The following is a 24,647-nucleotide window of genomic DNA, read 5'->3' as shown; positions in this document are numbered from 1 at the left end:
CATACAAAGTAAAATGTTATACAGTAATACAGCACATTGGCCTAACCGTTGCCAAGTTGGAAATAGTTTTACCACTGGCTTCAGTAAAACTGAGTTAGGTCAGTGAGAAGTCAGAAAATATCAGTATGTAAATAAAATACTAATACTAGGTCCTCTTAAAAAGGAGGATCCAGAACCATTTTACATATTCCATTCACATTATATTTTTTATTTGGAAGAATTTTAGATCGTTGTACCACTATTCAAATCTGGAATTGAAAAATAAAAATACAAAAAAGGAGTAGATGCATTTTCCTGGCATCAAAAGTACATACGGGATTATTTTTTTTTAATCTCACAAAAAAAACAATCATTAACGTCATCATAATTTTCCTTCTCTCCAGGGAAAAGAAAACCTAGAGTTTGGGGAAAAAAAAGAAAAAAAATCAATAGAGACTTCTAAATGACTCCTTCAAGATACCACTTTTCAATTTAACAGGACAGATTTATTTGTATGTGGCTCAAATGTTCACAATTGCTCTCTGCACCTTCATACATAGGAATGAATGTCACAGTGGCAAACAGCAGTAATGAACAATCTTACCTGAGGATATGGAAACCTCCCAAGAGCAAGCTGGGAAAGGAAATAATATTTGTCTAGTTATATAGATTTGCATGGAGGGCACATTTTCTTAAAGAGAGAAAAGTACTCAACTCTTACTATTGTATAAATTGGAAAATGCCAGCAAAAATAATTCTGAAAGCACACAAAGAGCTGCATTTAGAATGGAGCCATTCACAACAATTAGTCCTTGTTTTACATTTCTGAATATTTCTGTATTTCTCAAGCTCTTGTCTGTAGCACTTAGCAACGCTGTTTGATGCCCAAGTTCCTGAGGACTCTCTAAATTAAACCAGTTCAGCCTCAATGGTGAGGCCAACGACACTGACCTTTACCGATAATTATCTGCAATGAACGGGTATTGTAGAGCGTGCACTCAACTCCCGAAGTCCTTCCCTAACAGGCTCAGAATAAAATCTGGGTTATATAGCTGAGGTTTGTTTCCTTATTGGTGTCAAATCCAGCTAGGAACCTGTGAGTGGGATCTGGAGAGAGATCATGGCACCTGCAGTACGACACATTGTCTTTTCTTCACATCTACTTTCACCATATGAACTGAACGTGTTGCTCAGACTGCTTTAGAAGTCACTCGATGCATTATGAGTGTATCCGCTAGTATCGGTATCAGACACAACAGTATTAACATTGCCATAATGCCATAGCTTATAATTATTCCATGATAAACCCTTTGTTTGATACAAGACTTTAGGTTTTCCCCACTGGCAACTGAACCTTTGAAACAATTCCAGCAAAATACAACCGGTCTATTTTGTCTACCATTTAGTGACAGACAAGGGCTTTCAGAGTTGACACAGACTCCCCCAAAAGTGCATTTGGAGCAGTTACCCTCCTGTTGTGCCCTGCTTTCCAGAGCAGCCCACCTCTCTCCACATCTCCCAGAGGAGCCACAGGCCGGTGAGCTTCACGCCACTAGCGCTAACTTGGTGATTCCTTCCCTCACCCAGCCTCAGGAGGCGGCCCACCAAAAAGATATGGACACACTACTATCGTTGATCTGTCTGTGTGATGAACTAGATATATTCATGTCAGACCGAGTGACAGAGTCAGTGCTGAAGGTCTAAGCCACCGTGTCGTGTACTGCAAAGGCCGAAGCCTGTGCTGGGTGAAAGCTGCTCGCTGCACCCCTACTGCCGCTGTTACGTGAGCTCTTCAGTGCCACGGTTACTTGACCTGCAGTGAGGCAGCTGTGCTAACCTCTGATGAAATTTCAGCCTGGCTGGCAGCACAAAACCACCTTAAGTATTGAACAATGAAGCACAGACGGAGCTGGAACAAGGTGGGGAAGTGGTGAAGAACACAGACATACTTGAGCCTCATCAGGACAGGAAAAGGGTCCTGAGAAGGCAATAAGGAGAAGCTGACGGCATGAATGGAAGCAACCAAGCAACAGAGGAGATGGTGCCCTTTCTGCAATTCCAGCAGCTGACCAAACCTACTACTGTATTAGACATTTGGCTGTGAGCCTTATGAGTCCAGTAAACTTCTTCCAGATCTTAGGAGGAAAGACAGCACAGAAGCAAAGTAGGTCCTTGAAGCATTTGTGTAAGAGAAGCATGCAACAGAAATCCAAAGCAAGAAAATGATTTATTCTGGTGACTACCCTTAAAAGAAGCTTTCTCAATATTGAGACAGGATTTGTCCTGAAAAGTCTACAGAGAAGCAGAGTGGCTTCTAACAGGACTACTGTTTGTACCATAACTCTAAACGCTTACTTACTGCACAGACACATCACAGTTACCAGAACTGCAAATCTACATTTCCATGCATCACTTTGAAAAATCACCCCAATCCTTCCTAAATATCTCATCAGTGGGAGTTTGCATAATGACTGAGGAGGAGCCATTATGGCCTACTGTATCAGTATGGTGTTGATTGAGGATCCCTACTAGCAATAACAAAACAAAACAGAGCATGTTTTTTTCTCAGAAGCTTCTGTGGTGCCTCTCATCTCTCAAAGTTAAGATTTGCTTGTAGACTTCCACTTGGGGACCGCTGTGTTGGCTTGGTTTGTGAGACCAACGCTTACGAGTACGTAATTCACCTTTGGAACAGGTAATGATGTGAAGGTGATAGGACCAGTGAGATCTCCTCACACTCCCCAGAGGGACAGAATTTAAGCTAACTTCCTCCTCTGGGTTTCTTCTGCCCTCTGCCTTCCAGGTTTGCCCTGAGGACTGGTAACTCTCTGGGGTGAATTCTGTTTTTCAGTTTTGCTTCCGGTGCAGTGCTGAGCTCAGAGCATCTCTTTGCAGCAAATTCACGCTTCCAACAAATCTATGCTAAGCAGGCTGATTGCTACCCTTTCTGTCACTTCTGTCTGGTTCACAGCTCCTCCCAGCTAAGCCAGCCACTTTCTGATGGCAGCCTTTGAAATACAGTGTTAAATAGATAAGGAAAGGCCCTATGTTTTCTGGCATGCTCAGATTTAAGGACCAGAAACTACAAAAACATACATAACGGTGCCCCTTTTCACTTTCTCAGCTTTTGGGGGGACCATCCTCAAGATCCTAAGAAACACTGCTGCTGTGATAGCCCATAAATGCCTAACAATAAACCTATAAACGCCAAACACTTTTCAATGAACTGAAGTAGAAGACCTAATTTTTCTGATGTCTACTGACTTAAGCATAATTATTACAATAGCTACAGATTTGTAGGTACGTAATATTTATCCCACTGTATAAGAAGAAGATAATTATGGCTCTACACCCAGGGTATCATTCTGTAGACCTTAAGCAGAAAACCTATCACTACCTCAATGATGACTTCAGACTAAGCTCTCCTGCTCTCACGGACGATTCCTCTCCCCAGCCACTGCACACCACAGCAGGGGCTTCGCCTGTGTGACTCCCAAGGCAACAGAATAACCGGAAAAAGAGCAGTTTTCTGCCAGACCTAAGTATGCAGCGTACAAATGAGCTTTGAGGAACCCGAAATGCATCAGAAACTAGTTCTTTGGGGGTTGCTAAAAAAGACAAGACAGTTCTCAGTGAAGCTGCTGCTTGACTGAGACCTGCAGAGAGATGCAGTTGTGGACGGGTCTTGTGGCACTCCTGCATCCCGCAGAACCATCATGCCATTCCTCCAGTCAGAGTTGTTTCCTCCCTGCAAGATTGTCAAGGTATTATAAATTAAGAAACTTACCAAAGAGTATGTAATCTTCCCTGAAATAGCCTGCAGATATGTCACTGTACTAAATGTGTTTCAGATTTAATGAAGCTTTAATGTCCTTTTTAATTTTGCCTGTTTCTGTATCACCAGGGGTCGAGCAAGGCAATCAGCACTCAAGAGGGTGGTTTGGTTTAAAACTAGGAAAAACTCATTTGCTTATGAGTTGCACTGTATTTTCTTAATTAAATTTACTAAGTAAAATGGTTTAAGTTCAGCCAACCAATGACCTCTGTATGTAGATTTAGATTTATAAATAGTGTCACAGTTAAAGTAAAGAAAAAAAATAACCAAAAAACAAACAGATTAGAGCTTTACTAAAGGGATTTTTGTACTCTCTATCATCTGTCTTCAGGAAGTCATTTAAGCACGTCCAATGCAGAACACAAAAGATGTAAACTACTAAGTTAAAACACTATCAAAAACTTATCTCTGTATTTACATGAGGCAACTTAGAAACTTCATTTTCTTTTTAAGGCATTATAACCAAAATATAGTATTTCCATTCTCACTAGTTAGGGATAAGAACTGATCATTTTTTATGTAGCTCTGGATGTTAAGGAGGGGAGAAGGGAATGCTTAAACTTCAAGAAGTTGGTTCTCATTTCCCTATGGGTACCTTCACGCTACACCAGAACTGTAAAAAAAAAAACAAACAACAAAACCCTACCATTTTAAAAAGGTGCAGTGAATTGCATTGCCAGCATGGTACAGAAATATAAAGGAGAATCAAACCATATCAGCAAGAATTATGTCAGAATAATACCTTCCTACATTATTTCACTTTAGAGAAACTGCATGCCTGTACAGTTTGTTTTATTATTATTATTATTATTATTATTGCTTTCTTAGACATAAACTAGCCCATCAGAGTACCTAAAACTCTCATCTTCACGGTGTTCAGTTAAGTTGTGTCCTGAAACATGATTTGCACTGTGCGAGTACCTGATAGGAGCATTCCCCCTGACTTTGACAGAGGTGCAGATGGATGTACAAGGTGCACCATCAGGTTCGAAAACAATAATTGATTAACTGACACATAAATAATCCCCAATGAGTAAACAAAATGCAGAAGTACAGTGTGCATGCAGGCTGTTCTTTATCAAATTGTGTCAAAAGATGCTAAAAACACATAAGGGAAAGCAAAAAGAACACAAAACAGCCAATTTCAGTGCCTAAATCCTCTGTACTGAGCTGCGCTAAGAAGGGCTGGAAAGCAGCTCCAACCAGGCTCAGCCTGTTTGCCGTTAAAAACATACATTTAATGTGCAGATAACAAAAGACAAAAATCAAAATGACTTTTTGAAATAACATAATTAACCATTCTGGAACTGAAAATGGAAATCCAGAAATCTTCGCTCACAAACCACTTTCTCCACATCACTCTTTCAAAATGCTATTTGCTTTCCCAAATATTGTTAATAAGAATTACAGTAGCCACAGTCCTTATCTTGTTCAGAAAGTGACTGAAGGAAAGAAGTTCAAAACATATTTTTAGGACACTCGGGCAATAAAGTTTCCCACTTAGATTATTGTCTATGTTGTGCAAGTTGTTTTTTAATTTACAGTTATGCTGAAAAGCATGGGATGTTTTTATTCTTAATTTAGATACATTCCATGTTTCTCAGCATAACTGCAAATTGAAAATAAGCACTTACAATATCGCTAGTGATCTAGCTGAAGGAGGACTTTATAGTCTGAAATGTTCTAAAATTTGTTCTTAATTACCTTGTGCACATTTTACACAATTAAATTTCCATCTAAGGATTTTGCATTTAGATTGTGCACTGCAGTTAAACCCTCGTTTTATGGAAAAGCAGCCGCCACTGGAACATTCAGACACAGGAAACTTTAAAAATCAGACTTAACTACTGGATAACATAAAATTCCCTAGGTGAAATTTCATTCCAAGACCAATTTATACATTTCTCAATAGATGGCTTAAAATCACCTGAAACTCTGCAGGGTATGGACCTTAATAAATATTAAATACCTCAAAAACTGCTCTAAGATTTTTCTTCCCCTCTAATATCAATTTCACTGTCCTCTTATTGCACAGTAAAAAAAAAAAAAAATCCAAAAGGATATAACAGCAATTTACCAGCGTTAAAGTGCTTCTGAGGTTAAACTGACAACAAAGAAGAACAGAAACACAAAGCATCTTGAAGTAGGGTTTCAATTAAATGTGCAGGATTTAGTAATGCAGGACGAAAAAAGAGTTACAAATTAATTTAATCTTCTGCCTATAGTTTGCAGCTGCACTCCAAAGTGTCTGGGGCTTAAGAACAAAGCCTTGAAAGGCCTCAGAGTGAGGAAAGCTTCAATTTTTAATGTATAACGCCATTAGCTGATAACTTGTGGAATCTGCGACCCCTGCGGAGGGGCATAAGTGCGGGTAACAGAGACTGATGAAGTGACATATTTGTTCATGTCGGGAACTATGAGAAAGAAGGTTATTACTAATACCGTCAGGCCCAACAGAAATATGCCCTAATAACCTTTGGGACATTTCTTCGCTGGAGCAGATGAGTTCAAGATCTCTCCACATAAAATATATTAAAAATCAAAGCCTAATTCACCTTAATTAAAGATAATTAGTTTCACTTTGACTTCTTTTAAATATGAACTATAGTAAATGCACTGCAAACTGAAGACTGCGTACAATCATGATTAAATTGCACATTTCCTCCTCTCCACAAGCCCCTTATATTAGCAGGCTTTTACCGTCGGTTCTTCAAAGGTGCTGCTCAGAATAGCTTTTTCTAAAGGGAAAAGTGTCTGGGGGTAAACGCGGCCCTTTCAGGCCCAATCCACGCAAATTGCCACATGCAAGATGCACACAAACGGGCCGCAAGGATTAATGAGGCTCTGTGTCTGAGCTGGGATGCTTGCTGATTATTTGGCTGCTGGATTCAGACCCAACACCTACAGGAGCTGCTCTGCATCCCCCCGGGCACGGACAAGTTCGTGTTCGGTCCAGAGCATCTTCCCTCACAAACCAATTAAACCACCAAGGAAGGGCGGCTCAACTGACCAGCATTTCTCTCAAATTTTTATTTGACTTTTTAAAAGTCAAAACAGCTATACCACACACTATAAGAATAGGGGATGTTAATATTACATAAACCTATATATTTTGTACACACCACAGCTGATGTTACCCTTTAATTGTCCATTCATCCGTCGGCTCAGGTAGAGAACCGCGTTATTTATTTGGCTGCTGCACAGACTGCCCGCAGTGGCCTAAGAGCAATTGCTGAGAAACATGATACATTGAGGTCTCAACCCGCGCAAACTGTACCTAAACTTACACTTTATTGCAGCTTAGTTCACAATCTTCACCTAATATAGGGTTACATCCCAGTGCAGCAAGCGGATAAATCATCCTGGAATATTACTCTGGCTAAGTTTAGCTGTGAGTGGAGCATATGTGCTTCCGAGTCACTGAAGCAAAGGCCCATAAAATACACTAATTACTGGAAGTTATGGTCACTGAGTGATTGATAGCGCTCTGCAAGGCAACTTCCCTCTTTTCAGCTATTCTGACGGGCCTCCTCCACCACAGAGCAATTATTAATTCATGACCCAACCCTCAGGCACTGGTACCTTTACTTCTAATTCCACTACCGCAACAACCGTGATGTAGCTGGACATTGTCTTTCTTCAGCCCAGTGGCCGCATGAAGGTGGCAGGCGTGGAAACTGAGCTCACGGCCACTGCTCTGAAGAGATTGCTCAAAATAGCTCAGGGAAAAAAAAAAGAAAACAAAGTAGGCCAGCTTTTTCCTAGGAACAAGTTTTTGAAACATCATTCTGTACAGAATGATTAAAACTACATAAATAAGAATTCAAGTTATTGAGTAAAATTCTGTGTGTTACAGCTACTCTCAGTGGCTGAATGAAGTGTACAACAATTTATCCATACAAGTCAGAAACATCACACTACATACAATCCTTAAAAATATTGAAGACCAGGATGAGGGCCATTGCAAAAAAACACTTTTTATTTTCTTGCTTTCCATAATCTTAAATTAAAGATGTCTGCTACCAAACAATCACACCTACGCATTATCAGTGGTCCACTCAAATACTAACCTTATTTCGAGTGATTTGTAGTGACAAAGTAAACACCCTCTGCATCCAAGCACTGCTGGCTATCGGATGCCTGGGCGCAGAAGGGAGGGTAGTTTTTATTAGTTTAGAGAAGGTTGGAATTCAATAAGCAAAAAAAGTGTGCACATCATACTGTATCTACTGAAATGTGCTTAGATCCAGCTAAAGTATTCCATTAATTTAACAACTTCTTGATTTCTCAGCATAGGAATGGGGAAATCAGGTTGGTGTTTTTCAAACGTTTGCTCAATGACGACCTCATGCCTTCTGCTAGCACCAGCACCAGCAGCATCCTACAGCTGAAATGAGCCGAATAAATTTCTGCTCAGTTCAAGAGCGTAACACCACCAGCAGGGACAGTGGGCCCCAGCACTAAGACAATTATTTAGCTTTAATTCACTTCTCCCAAGTTTTAGACCACAATAAATTCTCCTTAGACCATTTCTATACTTTACTTTTACATTTCTATACTTTACTTTTAGACATGGCAAACTTGTATGCTGGCCATGGACAACAGCTCCAGCCTTCAAAGAAGTGCAGCCACCTGACTGACATTCCTGTTTCTGTTAGGACCAACCCAATGAAACTCTGGATTTGTGTCTTCAATTTAGAAGTATATGTTCCATTAAAGATTATGTGTGAATTACATAAAAAGTTCTCTTACAGATCTCAAAAAGCAAGGACAACTCCAGTAAGAACTGCCACTTGACCTCATACCACCAAGCTTCGGGTCTCAGATCTCCCCCCACATCCATTTACCTGCTGTTGTTTAGGTTAGGGTGCAAATTTGATGACAGCCCAACCATCACATCCACGCAAAAGTGAGATCTTGCAGAAGACAAGTGGTCTGCAGGCCTTCCCGCACATCAGCTTGCTATCCTGCAGGCCAGCTCACAATCCTGATCTTTAACCATTACCACTTCAGCGCTGATGATATGTGGCTGATCACATACTCTAACCTCTCTAGAAACAATTCTTCTGAAACCTCCTCTCCTTGACCAGATTATTTACACGTGCATCTTTACATCAGTTTTCTGCAGCTGAACAAGATTGAAGTGCTTTACGAGAACCATCTTAAAGCAGAGCTGCTTCTCTTCTAGCACCCTCTTCAAATGTGTTCCTCCTCTTTGCCTTCATGGTGTGAGTGTGATCCTCTTGCACCTCCACCTGTGCTTCCAGCCCAAGTGTGCTGACGAGTCTGAGTCCATAATGTTGACATTAAAGGTAAAAAGTGCTAACCCCACTCAAAAAAGACATACGTGTACCTGAAATGCATGACGCAAAGCGTGTTTGCTGGATATATATATATAAATATTGGTTCCCTACATACGGGAATGCACACAAGTGCTGAAAATCCCTAACATGACTGCTTGAAATACTGCTTAAAACAGCATCTTAACACAAATGTCACAAACAATCAGCAGCCCTTGAAAGCTCTTGCAAACACGCAGGTAACGGAAAACTCCAGTGACTACAGACTTGAAACTCTCATTTGGGGAGGTTTAACCATTTGTTTCTAACATTAGAACTGATACTGAAAAGCTTTTTTCCCCCTGGAGGAGAGAACATTGATTATCTTTGCAAAAAAAGGTCATTTTAAAAGGAGGCCTGAAACACAGGGAAGTAGGTGCTTTTCTCAGCAGAGCACAGCAGGAAGTAGGGACTAGGAGATGATACAAAAGGAGAAGCAAAAGTGTGAAAAAGGCATCGTCAGTCAACACAGGAGCTCATATTCCACTTCCAAAACCTGCTTGGTTTGTGGCATAAGCAAATCACTTTCATTTCCTGCATTTGCGTGCAACTCCAGTTGCATTTCTGGGTAGTAGAATGGGCCCCGATTATCTGACAAAGATCTGCAAGCCTATTCTTTGCCTCAACAAACATCTCAGATCACAGCCCTACTCCCTTCCCTTCCCAAAACGCCCTTCTCCTTGCCTACCGCCATCTCCTCAGGGTACGCAGGAGACTCTGATCCTCAGTACCACATCCAGAGAGAGCGAGTGCTCCTCAGTTGGCAGTCCTGAGGCAGTGAAATCCAGGCAAAAACCTAGAAGCAAGCTCCTGAAGAAGCAGGAGCACCTGAGAACTGGCCCTGCTGGGTCCAGCCAAGCCCTCCTCACCTACAGCAGCTGCTTACCCCAGGAGAAGTGGCCCAGCTGAAGGTAGCACCTCAAACATCACCCGAAGGCACCGCCGCACAGGGATGCTGCCTTAAAAAATAACCAAGACTCACCGGATTGCAGCCATGTAGGGCTGGGTTAGGGTAATATTGCAGAGTTACAGGAAATATTAGGCAATCTGATCTATCCTCCTGTGCAGGGCACAGTTTTTGGAGGCAGACTGAATCAGTTACAGAACACAAACAGCGCTCAGGCTCGGCCCAGTCAGTCTGGAGAGTATTTTATGGCTGAGTTATAAACCCTCTGAAAAACAGCTTTTATAATGAAAATGCTGACACAGTCTTCAGTGTAGTGACAGCAATGTCATTGGTTTAAATTGAACTTGCTTTGTCAACCCCAAAGCCCTTAAATAAAATTACATCTAAAACCCTCAAGAAAACTGTTTATGATAAAACACTTTTAAACAGGTTTACAGATCAGGTATTAAACTTAATTCTCTTTAAAAAAAAATGAAGAAAAGAATGCAAACTCCCCCAAAAAAGAAATAAATAATAATAATAATAAACTAGCAGTATTTCTTATTTTTTGGAAGACTGATGGGAAACTGAATACACTTAGACATCTGTTAGTTCAAAAGGAACAAGAATGCTCACTATCTCCCCAAATTTATGTGGTACCCACATTTAATACTTCTCACACTCTGCTCACAACTTTTTGGGTGCAGTTTTCTTAACCCTCAAAAGTAACAGTGCAGTTTCTCATTACACATGGCTTTGCAGCAAAGAAATGCAAGACATCTCAAAGGCTCAGAAGAATATTAAAGAAAATGAGTAGCTTTACTTAGCTGCCATTTAATATTATCATATGTCAAAAAAAACCCACAACCTTGCCAACTTGGTCCCATATGTTATTTCTTTCAAATTATCATGCTATAACTGTGCTAGCTTGAAGTTGTAGGGATCAGAGTATTACACTACTAAGTGGATTTTAAAATCCTACAGCAAATGCTAACTTCCCTTTTTAACAGCTCCATCAACAACAGCCTGAGTGTCTCCACTACCAATCCCCATGTCAATACAGTGTTACTTTAATGACAGTGACCTTGTGTGGCTCTTTGAGCATCTTTTTCACCTTTTTTGAGACATTTTTCTGAGCCACTGTCCTTGCTTTCATCATTTAACACATCACTCAAAACACTTCAATAAAACATAGCGATCATGTTGAAGAGAGGTCTCAGAGGACCAGATGACATACCAATTAACAAAGCACACAGAACCAAATTGTTTTGTACATCTGGTTCAGAAGACATTCGTGGAAAGTGAGAGAGTAAAAAAAAAAAAAAAGTTGAGAAGGTTTGAAAGAGGAGAAAAAATGCAAATGAACGGAGTTTTCCTAATGCTGGATAGGATGTGAAATTCATCCTTTAAATCAAACTCATGACCAGCCAGGTTGCCTAATAATAAACCTAAGCTAAGCTCCAAATGTCTTGGTCTATGTGGAAAATCATCAAACTGCTGCTGCACATGGAAACACATCCTTTATTCAGCAAAGGAACTGGTAAATACTAGCTCCGTATAACTTGCATTTATATCGCTCTATTCCACTGTGAATCAGAATGAACACCACAGTCAAGTATTGATGTAATACAGTCTCATTTTAGCCCTTTGTCAGACAGATTCATTTACAGAGCGTGAGTACGTTCTGAATCTCTCCCAAAATTGTGAGGACTCTCCAGTATCACAAGCCATTGAAATCTGCAGTAAAACAAATTAACAGCACTGCATCCCCTGTGACACTTGAAAGTATGTCATTATCATACATTCCGAGTTAGCTTCAGACTTGGAAGAAGATTTACAAGATCTGAATACAATGATTCAGCATTAAATATTTTCAATTTGGTTAAAGCCTATTTGGCAAGGAATTTATTGTTTGAAAACATGAGAACAGTCCTAGAGAGCTTTCAGGCTACAAAATATGAAATTTGCTTAGATGCAGAATGCCAGCACCGAGACAACTTGACTTCTACCTAATCTTCTGCTAAAAACCTCAGTTGTACTTCACCAAAATGTATATCCTGCTTCACCACTATATTTAGCAGAGGAGAAGGGAACAGCCCCTACATTTTTCAGTAGTTGTACCACACTTTTGTCAGGCTGCACCACAGAGACAACGCAAGCCATCAGTGGTTTGAATGAACTGTTCTTCAGGAAGAAACAAAAAGGATCTCAGCCAGTAATGGTGACCATAATCCCTATCCCTAGTGCACTGATAGAAAGAAGCAAACAGAGCAGAGCTTCTCCAGCATTCATGCTGCCATTGGGCTAAATGGGACCCAACTTTGCTCCAAGCAGGGCAAAGTTCTTTCACAACACTCTTCTAGGGTTGAAGAAGTCTCCCGAGAGCATCCTGTGCGTGCTGATAAGGCTACAAGGATTTGGGGCTGCAGCTGGCTTGTTTGTGACCAGCCTGGCCCAGCATGAAGCAGGCTGTGGAAATGCATACACCCTGCTGTCATCACCAGAGCAGAGCAAACTCTCCCTTCTCCCGGACCACACCAAGCCAGATCTGACTTTATTTGTCAAGACACTATCACAGCATAGGCATTTCTACTCAACTTACACACTCTACGTTATCTTCCCTCTACACAATCATCCATTTTACAAGTCCTCGAAATTTATGTTTTAAAAAAATCCCAGAGTCCTAAGCAAAAACAACCCACCTTTCTCTTGAAATCCAAACTAGCCTTGCTCTGACCAAACTTACAGGTTCTCATGAATTTCTATATTTATGCTTGCATTCTCTTTGAACTGCTTCATTTTGACAAGACTTTTTCCAGTTTGAAACTATCTTTCTGAGAAACCTTTCTAAGAGTGAACACTTCAAATCAAACACTTGATTTAACCATGCAGGGACAGGTTCACACCACTGTGCAAGGATTTCTGCTGAGATATCGCAAAGGCATTGCCTAGCTCAAACCTTGAATCTGCATAACCCTCTTTTAACCCTAATAATAAGACTCTCTATACTGGTCTATAACAACGAAATACAGAAATAGTCATCTTTAATGCCAGAAGTGCTGAAAGCACGTAGCAGCATCCATGCACCAGGCCCTGCTTTTAAGTCTCAGGTGGAGTTTTGATGGAGGGCTCAAGACTGTTGCATGGTTTGCACAGAGGCTCTCTGTATCTTACTGTACTGAACTCTGTAAGAACAAATCCATTCTAAATACAGCCAAGAATTTTAGCAAGAGTTAAAGGCATGCATACATAAAAGAGCAGACAAAGACTATGTTAAAATATTTTGATGTTAGCTTTCATTCGATTCTTCCAACGTGCACAAACAAATGACAGATATTTGCATACCTCCATGAAGGAAATCCCTAAACTCCAAACGTCCGAATGAATCCCATACTGCTCTCCTGAAATCCGCTCAGGCTGCAAAGAGATGGAAAGAAACATCTTGAGCCTAGTGAACAAACCCGTCTACTTCTTACACAAAAGCTAATCCAGGGCAAACAAATCAACTGAGAAAGTGCAAAGAATCTTAAAGCTCACCAGGAAAGCTGGCAGAGAGCAAACACACCACTCAAATGTATTTTATTTCTTTATTTTTGCCTCGCTTCGGCAAGAGCAAAGGACTCGGTTATGCTGAGCCTTGTGGCCATGCATTGCAAAGCTGGCCTTGGCATTTGTGCTTGGGCCGCTTTATCCAACAAAAAAAGCCAGTGACGTGCACATGCGCAGCAGCACACAAGGTCAAGCTGTAAGAGTCCATCAGTGGCACACATCTATTTCTACACTCAGACACAGCAGTAAGGTACGCTAGGAAAACAAACTCCTCGTGTTGAGTCCACAGGTTGGGCAGTAACCATGGTTTAAAAGGCAAAGTTACTGAAGCCAAAATAATCAATGAAGTCACGTGCCAGCAATTTTATTTTACATATTTTTAACTTCATTTTTGACCCACAGAAAAAAGACTTCACTCAAAACTATTAATAGCAAGTTTAATGCCTCATGAAATAGAATGCTGTAAAATATAACTGCTAGTTTTTACTTGAACGCTACAATTTCAGCATTTCCAAGGTCAAGTACAGCATGAAATGTAACAATAAAAGGCTCCATGAGACATCTCTCCCCACTGTGCTGTTAATGCACCTGTCTAGCCCAACCACCTACACAGCACTGGCTGTATTTTTAGTCTTTAATAATCCAGAGACCTTTTTTAGAAAACAAACTCCCAAATTAGTGCCAGTCCAATGTGTTTTCAGATGTTTACTCTGCACTGCTAATCCCAGGTCAAGAGGGATTTTTTTTGCAGCCTGACTGTTAAGTAAAAGCAGTGCTGCCCAGTGCAGAAGGGTAGCCTTCAAACGTCATAACCTAAAAAAACAGATAAAAAAATGACACCGGAACGGATTTTTTTTGATGGAGCCACCAAAAAAATGTGGTGGCTGTTTTTTTGGTTTTAAATTTTATTTTTATTATTAAAGCACATCACAGTGAGCCTTCCTAAGTACGATTAGCCTACGCCAAACGTATTTTAGAAATGTTTGCAATGGTATCACATAGGGATATGATTTTTGAGAATCCTTTTGTACTGACAAAGATCCTTGCAGAGATGCAGACATGCAGGCAAAACCGTACAGCCAGGGATGTGTCTGCCTTTACAAGATAAGGTGGAACCACCTATCCCAGCCAAGCACAAGTCGAGGATGCTCGCTGAGCTTTGTGGTGCCGGCGAGGCCCCAGCCCCTACAGAGCCACCGAGCCAGCTGCACAGCTCAAGGGGAGCAGTGGGACAGCTCAAGCTTTAAACACCAATTTACACACAGAACTGACGTATTCACAGATGATAGGGGCAAGTAAATCATTTGCACATTTAAACAAAAAGTTTAGTTGCATGAATTTCTCTTTTAAAAGCACGGAGAAGAAGGTGGAAATTAGAATGACGCATGCACAAACTAAAGCGCGCAACACACAGATCACCCTAACGATACCCAGCTCACAAGCCTTTCTGTTAAGGATTTTCACAACTCGTTACCTTTTTTCATCCAAAAGTTGCGTTTGTTTTTTTTTCCCCTAGTGATATAGTGATATTTATCACCTCCAGTAGATGATAAAGTGATTTTAAAGAAATGTGTTTTTGATGTAAATTTCAATTTCTCAATTAGAAAAAAATTTAAAAGATACCTCGATTTTTTGATGGTTTCAAATTCTGTCCTGGCCCCCCAACCAGGCAGACACACCAAAGCTTATGACCTTCAATATATTTTGATGATGTAGTCATTATAGTTGTACATTTCATGACAACAAACTATGAATTCAGTGAGCAAAACAATTTTAACAAAAGAATTCAGATCAAATACGTTTTAGCTTAAACTTCTTTTTCAATTTATAGATGAATGTATCACAGTCATCCATAAAGAAGAGAAAAAGTAATTTATTTAATGCACACCTGGGAAAGAGAACAGTAATCTTGACTTGTACACTAAAAGCATAATACAATTTAATTATTAGATCTGCTTAAGACCACATTAAGACTAAGAGTGGTGTGGGAGAAGTTGATTAATTTGAAGCTGTTTATTTGTTTGAATTACTATGTTCCAGTTATTTTACAGAACAGAGGCATAGAAATCAGCAGGCTTACTAGCAAATGTAGTAATATATATGACCAGACTTTAAAAAAAATAATATTTTTATGCACATAATATTCTGATCACAAAGGATAGCCCAAGTCTTTCTAGGATGGTGGCATAAGTGTTTCAGAAGCCACATAATGGGTACACTTTGACTAGAAAAGCACTTAGCAAATAAATGGACACCTTGGGATGCTTTCTCCTCACAAGAAAGTAAGAAAAAATACCTGAAAGCGATTAAAGGTCATGGATTTCTCTCTCCTATTTTCTGAGGTTTGAAAAACACAAGTATAGACCATTTTGTATTCCTGTTTGCATTTTGCATTTTTTTTCTCTTTTAAAACAAGCTGATGCTGATTTTTTCCTCATCAACATCACAACATAAATAGTTTGTTAAATAAAGAACTGCAGTGACCAAAAATAAAAGACAGTTATTTAATGCTTCAGTTTAGAGTGTTATTTAAATTTCTACCTCTGCTAAATGAAGAACCAAAATTATTCTAATTAATCTGACTAATGAAGAACACAGCCTAACTTTTGTACAACAGGCATTCTCTGTTGACTAAAATTTATATAGAAAAGTGAAATGCACTGATGGCTTCTTATGTATGGTATGAACATCACACAATTTAGTGGCCTGGTATTATTATGGTGGTATTATTATGCTCTCTTTGTTCCCTGCTGTTGCAATGCATTAAAGACACCTGAAATATACGAAAGAAACACTTTTCCTGTATTACTCTTCCATATCAGCAAGACCTGTAGCTGTCGGAGAGCTGTTAGGTGAGCACAGGTAGGAAAGGAACTGTTTTGTGACACACGATTACGCTGAGGGTGGGGGGAGAGGAAGTTTGGGAATCGATTTAGAATATATCCTCCATTACATAGAGCAAGACTGAACAAATACTTCTATTTAAATGTTATTCCTACATAAATCCACTTACCGCCATATAAGCATTTGTTCCAACATACGTCTTGGCTATAGAATTCACCAGCTATCAGACAAAACAGTCTGTTAGAACAATATAAAGATAATGTGGAAATAAAATGGGCAATTATTCCTCATTTAACCTACAATCATCATTCCTATAAATCAACTAAAAATTATGGAAAAGGGAACAAATTTATCTGCGAAGGCATTAAAAATGATTAAATCTCTCTTTTGTTTTGAATGAGAGTTCCAATTTAAGCAAGCGCTGCATTACGGTTTATGGCAGATAACCTTAAACAATTCTGTTAAACAGGATGCTTAGCGCTTTAGTACCCCAAACTAGTCTGATATAAAAAGTCAATTTGAAGTAGGATTGAACGCGCTCATTTTTCAGTCAGCTGGCTCAAGATGTGAATAAAGCCACATTCATCTCTTGAATGCAATGAGCACTAAATACGCTGGAGGGACAACAGGCTCTGACAAGTTATAATACCAGGCTGACCTTCTCTTTGGTCCTCGTGTTTGGCTGAGAGTAAAGGTGCTGAAATTCAAATCAACATCACAGCAAGCTCATGGGTCACTATCCGAGAAGTTCTCCAGGGAGGCCCAAAATGGAAATTAATTAAAATTTGTGCTGCACATTGTAAAAGCCCACCACTATTGTTACTCCCAATATTAATTTTTATTGTGGGCCAGTTGGGCTCCCCAGACGCATCTCTCGTTCTGCCCTCCCTTTTGTCTGGCCAAAACGCTTTCATATCAAAGCTGCATATCAATGAAGTTTGCTATTCGTAAGTAGTAATTACAATATCAGCAGTTTTTACTGTCATTAAACAATGAACAATCATATTCAGATGAAGAAAAGTCGCCCAGAGATTAAAAATGAATAGCGCTCTCCCAGCAGAGGGGAGCTTGCTGGGGCCTCCTGCCTGGCGCCAGGTGATTTGGGCATCAGGGAGCAGGAGGATATCTGAGGGGGCATTACCTGGGTGCTCACCCCGAAGTCACACAGCTTCACCTGCCCCCGCGTGTTCACCAGCATATTCGATGGCTTCACGTCTGTTGGGACAAAACCGGATTTCATTTACGTTATCCTGGATACGCCTCGCACATACAGAGATCGCAACGAGTATTGGCATGGTAGATTTTAATAGAATCGTCGGCACAATAATCATTAGCGTGATAGATTTTAATAGAAAATATTTCAAAGATGCATTTCAAATGCAAGCTCTGGTTGGTAACAGGCATTAGCACAGGTGACATTACATCTACAGCAGGTGACGCCAATCTAGGAGGAGCAGCAAGGGCGCTGAAGGATGGGATCCAGAATTCAAAGCGATCTTGACAAATTCGCAAACGAGACTGAAATAATATTCAATAGGGACAAGTGGAAGTGCCACATTTAGACAGGGATTAATCGACTGCATAAATACCAGATAAACCAACTGCCTGGGGCGGAGGCTGGAGTAGGGCTGCGAAGAAGGACCTGCAGGTTGTGGCACGACGTGGAGGAGACAGGGAGGGGACAAACTCCAAGCTCTCAAATCCAGAAAAGTCTGATACATAAAAGTGGAAGGGAACAACCTGTGTTGCAGAGGATGAATAGGCCAAAACCCACTGGAGGGTATGGTTTTCAAAAAACTTTTTTTTTTTTTTTTTAAGGTTTGTGTAAGAAATAAGCCATATACAAGTCAGAAAACTAAACCCTGGGATTTCCTAGAAAAAAGCTGCTACCTCCAGACAATTTAGGAATGACCAAGAAGCAGAGGTGCAGGCAGTCAGCCTGCCGCAGCGTGAAGGAACGGCCAGGCTGAGCTTTCACAGTTCCTCCCGGCACCGTGCTTTGCATCAGTGCAATTAGCCCTGCCTCACCCTTCCTCCAGCAGCCTTTCCTGAATTCCACATAGGGACAAGAGTAGATCTTAATAGTCTTAAAACAAATAAACAAACCAAAAAACACAACAACAACAAAAAACGATGCTAAGTATGCCATACAGACGTCTGCATGTAGGAACACAAAGCACAAACAGGTCCAAGCCTTCTCCTGCCGCAGCAAGGTGCCCGTTGCAGCTCTGCCCTTCTGCACAGCCCTTTTTGAAGGTACGGGCTTCCACCTCCACGGCCTCCTACTGCAAAAACAGGCTCCGATCACCCCGTTTTGGAGCTTTTACAGAGGCTGGCTGCCAGCAGCACGTTAAAATGATTGCTAACCCCGCTCCTGCACATAAAACTTCAACACACACCGTAAAGACAGATTGCAAGTGCAAAGATGTTATCGCTGACCCCCCTCTGATGTCAAAAGAAGTTGGTAGGCTTCTGTTGCGTACTGTAAAATCGATGTGCAGATAAACTGCTAAACATCCAGCCTAACTGTACGGCAGGAGACGTTGAGCATCCTTCTGTGCCAGGGCTGCCAGTGGGAAGGCAAAATGGGCGTGATACGGCCGGGCTGCGGCTCGGGAAGATGAGAGCGCAGCGCCTCAGCCTCATCGCTGCTTTCTTCTGTCATTACGGATTAAAAGCACTAGCTTGTGTCTTTGCCTTCTTTAAAAGTGAACACTAGTTGGGTGCAGATGGATGAAACCCAACTAGAAAGGAACCTAATTTTGTTTATCATTAAGTTTGCCTTTCTTTAGCAGATGTCTTCTGGTACCACAGTAGCTGGCTTAATTTGTCTCTGTAATGTAAAAATGTATAACCTCAATTAACAAGCTGATTAAACGCTTTCCTATACTTGAGCTAAAAATCCAGTTTAAAAAGGGGGAGCATTCAATAACACTTTATACAGCTTAACTGAGTCTGTATGTTTAAGTTAGGCATCAATACCGGTAGTGCATTTTGCAATTCCCCCCTAAAGCCAAAAGAAAAATCAGTCCCAAGCTCTTCACCATGTTACAGCATCAACAAAAGTAAGTTTGGGTTCCTTGACCTCCATTTCAACTTTAGAAATTCAATCTGCATGCTGCATTTTCCTGGGATTTTTACCTACCCCCCCGCCCCAGGTGATGGGACAAAATACTGCCTGAGAGCAAGCCACGCACCAAATGCATCACGTGCTTCCCAACATTTTAGGAATGTTTTGTTCTAACGAAAACTTCAGGAAGACTCTGACATTTGCTTCTGGCAACCACTCAGCAGCACACTCCTCTCTGGAGCCAAGTGGCTTTGCTAAGTTCAGCGAGACACGCACAGCACATCAGCGGGCCCTATCCTGCACCCTGACACCGCAAGCAGCAGCCCTGCCGAACCCCCGGGGCTACCCAGGCACCGCACTTGTGCAGTTGCTGAAATTACAGGAAATACAGGACATACTGACGTTCTGAATTATGAGTCCAGCTGTTTACACTACCAACACTTTTAAATGAAAATTGCAGTATAAGAACAGGTCCTTGCTTTTAATACTAAAGGATCTAACAAAAATAATCAGCAACCAAATGAATGCAAGCTCCCTCCAGCCATCACCTTGTGCAACAGGGGCTCTGCAGCCCCCCTCGCGCCTTCCCTAGTGTCACATCCCACGTGGCAGCAAGCTGATATAATTTAAACCCATCTTTCATTCATTAAGCATTGCTTGATCCTAAAATCCTTCTAAAACTTAAAAAAAATATATAAATAAATAAGGCAATTGGCAACCAGCCTGTAAAGGAACCAAATGCAGGTTAGGGACTCTGCTGAGCAAGCTGCAGCAAAATGAGCACTGCTAAGAACAAATACTATTTGTCTTTGCAGCACAAATTAAATAGCACTACAAATGGAGAATTTAAGCAAATATTTGCTATAAATTCCAATGGTTGTGTTGGTTTCCTCCAGAAAAAAAAGGAAGTGACAACCCTAGACAAAACTGTCACTTCAGAAAGTGTCTCATATTGAAAGTAGGGAGGAAAAAAATCACCCCATCAGGAAATTAGCCTTTTTGTTCATAAACTGCTTCAGTTAATGGGTTAAATATTTTTTGGTTTTGGAAAACAAATGTGCATAAATAATGTTCTGCACCATCTGCTTGTGATTAATATTACTGTTTAGAAGTGAAAGAATTTAAACAAGAGCCAAAAGGGGTCATTATGCTCCCATTACCAGTGCTTGCTTAATACAAATGATTTCTATGAAGCATCATTATGGAGGATGAACAAGTTCTCTTTATGATCTAACTCGTTTCACCTCTCTGCAGATAAATGGGACCTCCAAGCTCTTACTTACCAGTAAACAGAACTGTCAGAGGTTCAGCTTTCTGAACACCAAACATTTCAGTCATCTTGGTTTATTGAAAAGCGAACAGATTAATGATTGTAGGGCAAAAAACAGATTTCTAAAAGCTGTCTCTTGACTTCTTCTGTGATTTAAAAATATAAGACTGCAATATTCTAGGTTCAAGGGAGAGGAGATACAAAGGAGATTTTAACTGCTCACAGAACATGACTATTAACAAAGTGAAGCTGCCGGAAGAATGACAGCATTTTCTTGCCAAAATGACCTCACCAGCATGCTTCTTTCAGAGGTCACGATTATTATTACTATTAGTATTTTGACATAAACACAATAGTTCATGAGTGTGCAGCTATGTGCTTAGCTTACTCACATATATAGGTATATGTGTATACATACACACACATATGCCCTATTATCTTTGTTTGCACTTCATTATATGTAACACTAAAGCCGATTAATTCTCACAAAGCTAAGAAGTGTGACGGGGGAGCGACTGGATGTCTTTGGTGAGATCTTCTGCAAACTGCAGCTCCTGCTGAGAAGACAGAACACTGATGTCCACCGTGCCTGTCCCTACCTGGCAGCCCTCCTCCAGCTCGCTTAAACCAAAACAAAGGAGGATTTGAAAACATTTCTGTGGGAATAACGCAGGAAGAGAGCATCTGAGTGATGCAGGAATCTCCCGTCATAGATTGCAATGCAACCAGCAGGCAGTCCAAGAAGGTCTACAAATCAACTCCGCCCAACCTCATGCACCACAAACCAGAAAACACTTCCCAAAGCTCTGCTACAAACTTAAAACCTGCTCAGAAACCACAGTCCCAAGACCAGTGCAATATATACCAGTCCCTAGTATGTACACACTGATGCATACAAATACAGATCAGTACAATTAAACACAAGTGGGTAACATTTATTTCAAACATTTCTTTTAATAAGAAGGTGTGAACTGAGAAAAACATACTAGATTAAATGCATACGGTCTATACTTATTCTTGAACTTAACAGATTTTGGTTCGTCTTTATACAAACTTTGACTTTGTACATGATTAGACTTGTTTAATTGCTAATTCTGTTTTAAATCTAAGTTAATTTCTCATTACCCTTCCATTTCTACTTCTTATCCTCTGGGGAAAAGAGCACACTTATCATTGGGACATTCTCACATCTTCCAAAGAAGTGGTGTAGGTGTTAATCTTTTGTTTACGTTTGATGTGGGTGTGATGACTATGACTACAGCTTTGCGTTTATTAATATGCACGGCTATCACCTCATTAGTTGCAAGGTATGTTTTGAAGTTAAGCTGTAATATTTGCTGAAATGTCTGATCTAGAATAAAAGACTTGTTCATTGTGTTTCCTTTGCTTTAATCCATGCTCTAGTCACAAATCTGTCGTTTGCTGCACCGCATTGCACAGCTTCTTCACGATGATTGCTTCTCCACCTTAGTTATCACCACCACAGAAATTCTTGACTTCTTAGCCTATACGAGCTTCCCACACAGCCTGCTTTACATGTGACAGCAAGGAAGTCAGGGTTACATTTTCTTTCATTTACCTCTGATGCATTAAAACCAGTAGGCAGCTGAAGGAGATTACCCCGAGAAACCAGCATCTTCCTGGCACTGCATTGCTCTGTCCCCTGCTCTGCACCTTGCATTAATTGTTTTACATCAAAGCACACACACGCACATACACATGTGTGCATACTGAAAAAACAAGCCCCTGAGGAACCACTGCCGGACTCTGGAATGGTAGTTATATATATATACACATATATATATATGGGATATATATACACAAACACACACACACCTATATACACCCCTTCTGCAGTATTGCTCTCACCTTGGTCAACCCAGTAACAGACCAAGGCCAGAAAACTCTGAATTGTTAAAAAAGATCAATTTCTGCACTTTTCTTTAGCCAACAGCAAGGACCATACATAATTTACAACAGAAACAATAAAATGTTACAGGTACAGTATTTATGCTTGACCACAATGCTCCCTCCAAATCGTACTCAGTAGGTGGCCACAGCCTCTAATGAAAAAGATTCAAAAGAGAAGAAATTTCAAACCAGCTTTTCCTTTTTGGATGCTATAAAAGCACGGCAAGGACTGTGCTGCCTACTCAGAGTGACACCCAGCCACGGATGTTCCAGATACTTTTTCTTTTCTTTTTACTCTGACATTTGCTGTGGCAGCTGTGGCATCTAGATTGTACATCCTCTCGCTCAGAGTAGATGGAGCTGTTAAGTCTCAGCATCTGGCAACATTCAGGCTAATAGATTAAATGTTTAAACCACCATCAGAAACACAAGGCCTCACTTCGTGGGCTCCCAAGTGGATGAAGAGCCAAAGGACATCTGAGCCTAAGCTCCAAGGTGGGGCAGGACCTCAATACCTACTGGTAATTAGTGTTTCCTATTAACTTGTTCTTCCCACACAGAGCACGGACTTCTGGATGCCTCTGCAGAGGTGCCCAGCTCCTTGCACAGACCACACCAGGACACGGGGCACCTCACCCAGGCATTTCCCAGCACCTCGCCAAAGCCTGGCACCTGCTTCTCAGCCACTCCAAAACTCCCCAGAGGAAATGGCCTTACCTATTTGGGTCCCAACTTAAAATTTTCTGCTTGTCTCCCTACTTCCACTTCTCTTTCAATCACAAACGATGTCGGTTACTGCACGCTCCAACTGTGCACAGGGGCTGAGTGAGCAGATGGGTTAAATTAAACAGTATTGTTGGCGACATTAGGAGCCGGAGCTGTTACTTTCAGACACTTTAGAAACATTATAAATGTAATGAGTTTCTCCTTCTCTTTTTTATTTGGGGAGCGGAGTAGGGGAGAAAGGGCTTCTTTGTTGTTTAAACATCATTTTCCACTGCTTTCAGAACTGACATTGGTTTTTAAAGTTCTAGTGTATTTCACCACAATAGACAATGTATTTTAAACAAAATCTAAAAACACTAAAAGCAAGAAATACATGAGAAGCTAAAAAAGCAAACCAAACCAAAAAACAAGGTAACTTCAGGAAGCAGAACAAACAGCAAAAACCTAAAAATGGTCTGTTATGCCCAAGCAGGTTTAAAGTTTCTTTAATTACACGTGACCATCTTAAGGACAACAGGTGACAATTTTAGAGATGTGAGACTCCAGCAACGCTTGTGGATGCCGTGTGAGATTTCTGAAGTACAGAAGAAAATTCATTACCTATCTTCTAGTTTCAAAGGTAGTCAAGCATTTAATGATCCTTGCTGATTGTGAAAATTCCACTTGGCACCTGTTTGCAACCCTAAGCATCTAAATCTCTACAAAATTCATTCCTCTCTTTAGTCTATTGTATGTAGGGGAGGAGGAAGGACAATAAAAAGAGAACAGCAGTAAAAATATTTTATCAAAGAATCTGCAAGGCTAATGAGTGAGATTCATTCTGCTTAACTCCACTGGAATCCAACCAGATGTTAGTTTGGTCTACTGTCTCTGCTGAAAGTGTTGTTAAAATAAAATAATGTGGTATTTCACTGAAAAACAGACAACATCTGTTACTCACCTCTGTGTAAAATCTTTAGACTCCATAAATAGGTAAGGCCTTTCACAACCTGTATTCAAGAGAAACAACAATAATACATATTAAAAAGTATGAAATGCTACAAATCTCATCTGGCAGGAGTTGTTAAAGACCTGACATCCAAAGAAGAGTGGAGTCAAGACCATGAAAAGGGGAGACAAAACATCTCTTCCAAAGGATTACAGCCACAGATGAACCTCTGATGGAAACCTGCTGCAGATTATGTGACAGTAGGTTCTTTGGGAACACATGAATAAACTTCTTCCCAGGTCGTCTTGAA

At 40.6% G+C, this 24,647-nt stretch overlaps 1 protein-coding gene across 5 annotated transcripts in view; it reads right to left on the bottom strand.

Moving 5' to 3' along the window:
* The window catches only part of MAP2K5 (mitogen-activated protein kinase kinase 5), a 130,045-nt gene that overhangs the window by 47,595 nt on the left and 57,803 nt on the right, over positions 1-24,647 (bottom strand). For 4 of the 5 annotated variants that reach the window (XM_040569604.1, XM_040569601.1, XM_040569606.1 and 1 more), the window contains exons 13-17: positions 24,350-24,398; positions 17,574-17,647; positions 16,602-16,652; positions 13,385-13,456; positions 584-613 (exon numbers count right to left, since the gene is read on the bottom strand). In XM_040569604.1, coding sequence (XP_040425538.1) covers positions 584-613; positions 13,385-13,456; positions 16,602-16,652; positions 17,574-17,647; positions 24,350-24,398 — 276 coding nt within the window. The remainder of the gene's footprint in view (positions 1-583; positions 614-13,384; positions 13,457-16,601; positions 16,653-17,573; positions 17,648-24,349; positions 24,399-24,647) is intronic. The other variant, XM_040569603.1, reaches the window with a different exon arrangement.

Source organism: Cygnus olor, chromosome 11 (genome assembly GCF_009769625.2).
Source record: "Cygnus olor isolate bCygOlo1 chromosome 11, bCygOlo1.pri.v2, whole genome shotgun sequence".
Lineage (NCBI taxonomy): Eukaryota > Metazoa > Chordata > Aves > Anseriformes > Anatidae > Cygnus > Cygnus olor.
Note: the sequence above shows the minus strand (reverse complement) of the source record. Positions and strands in the feature narration are given on the sequence as shown.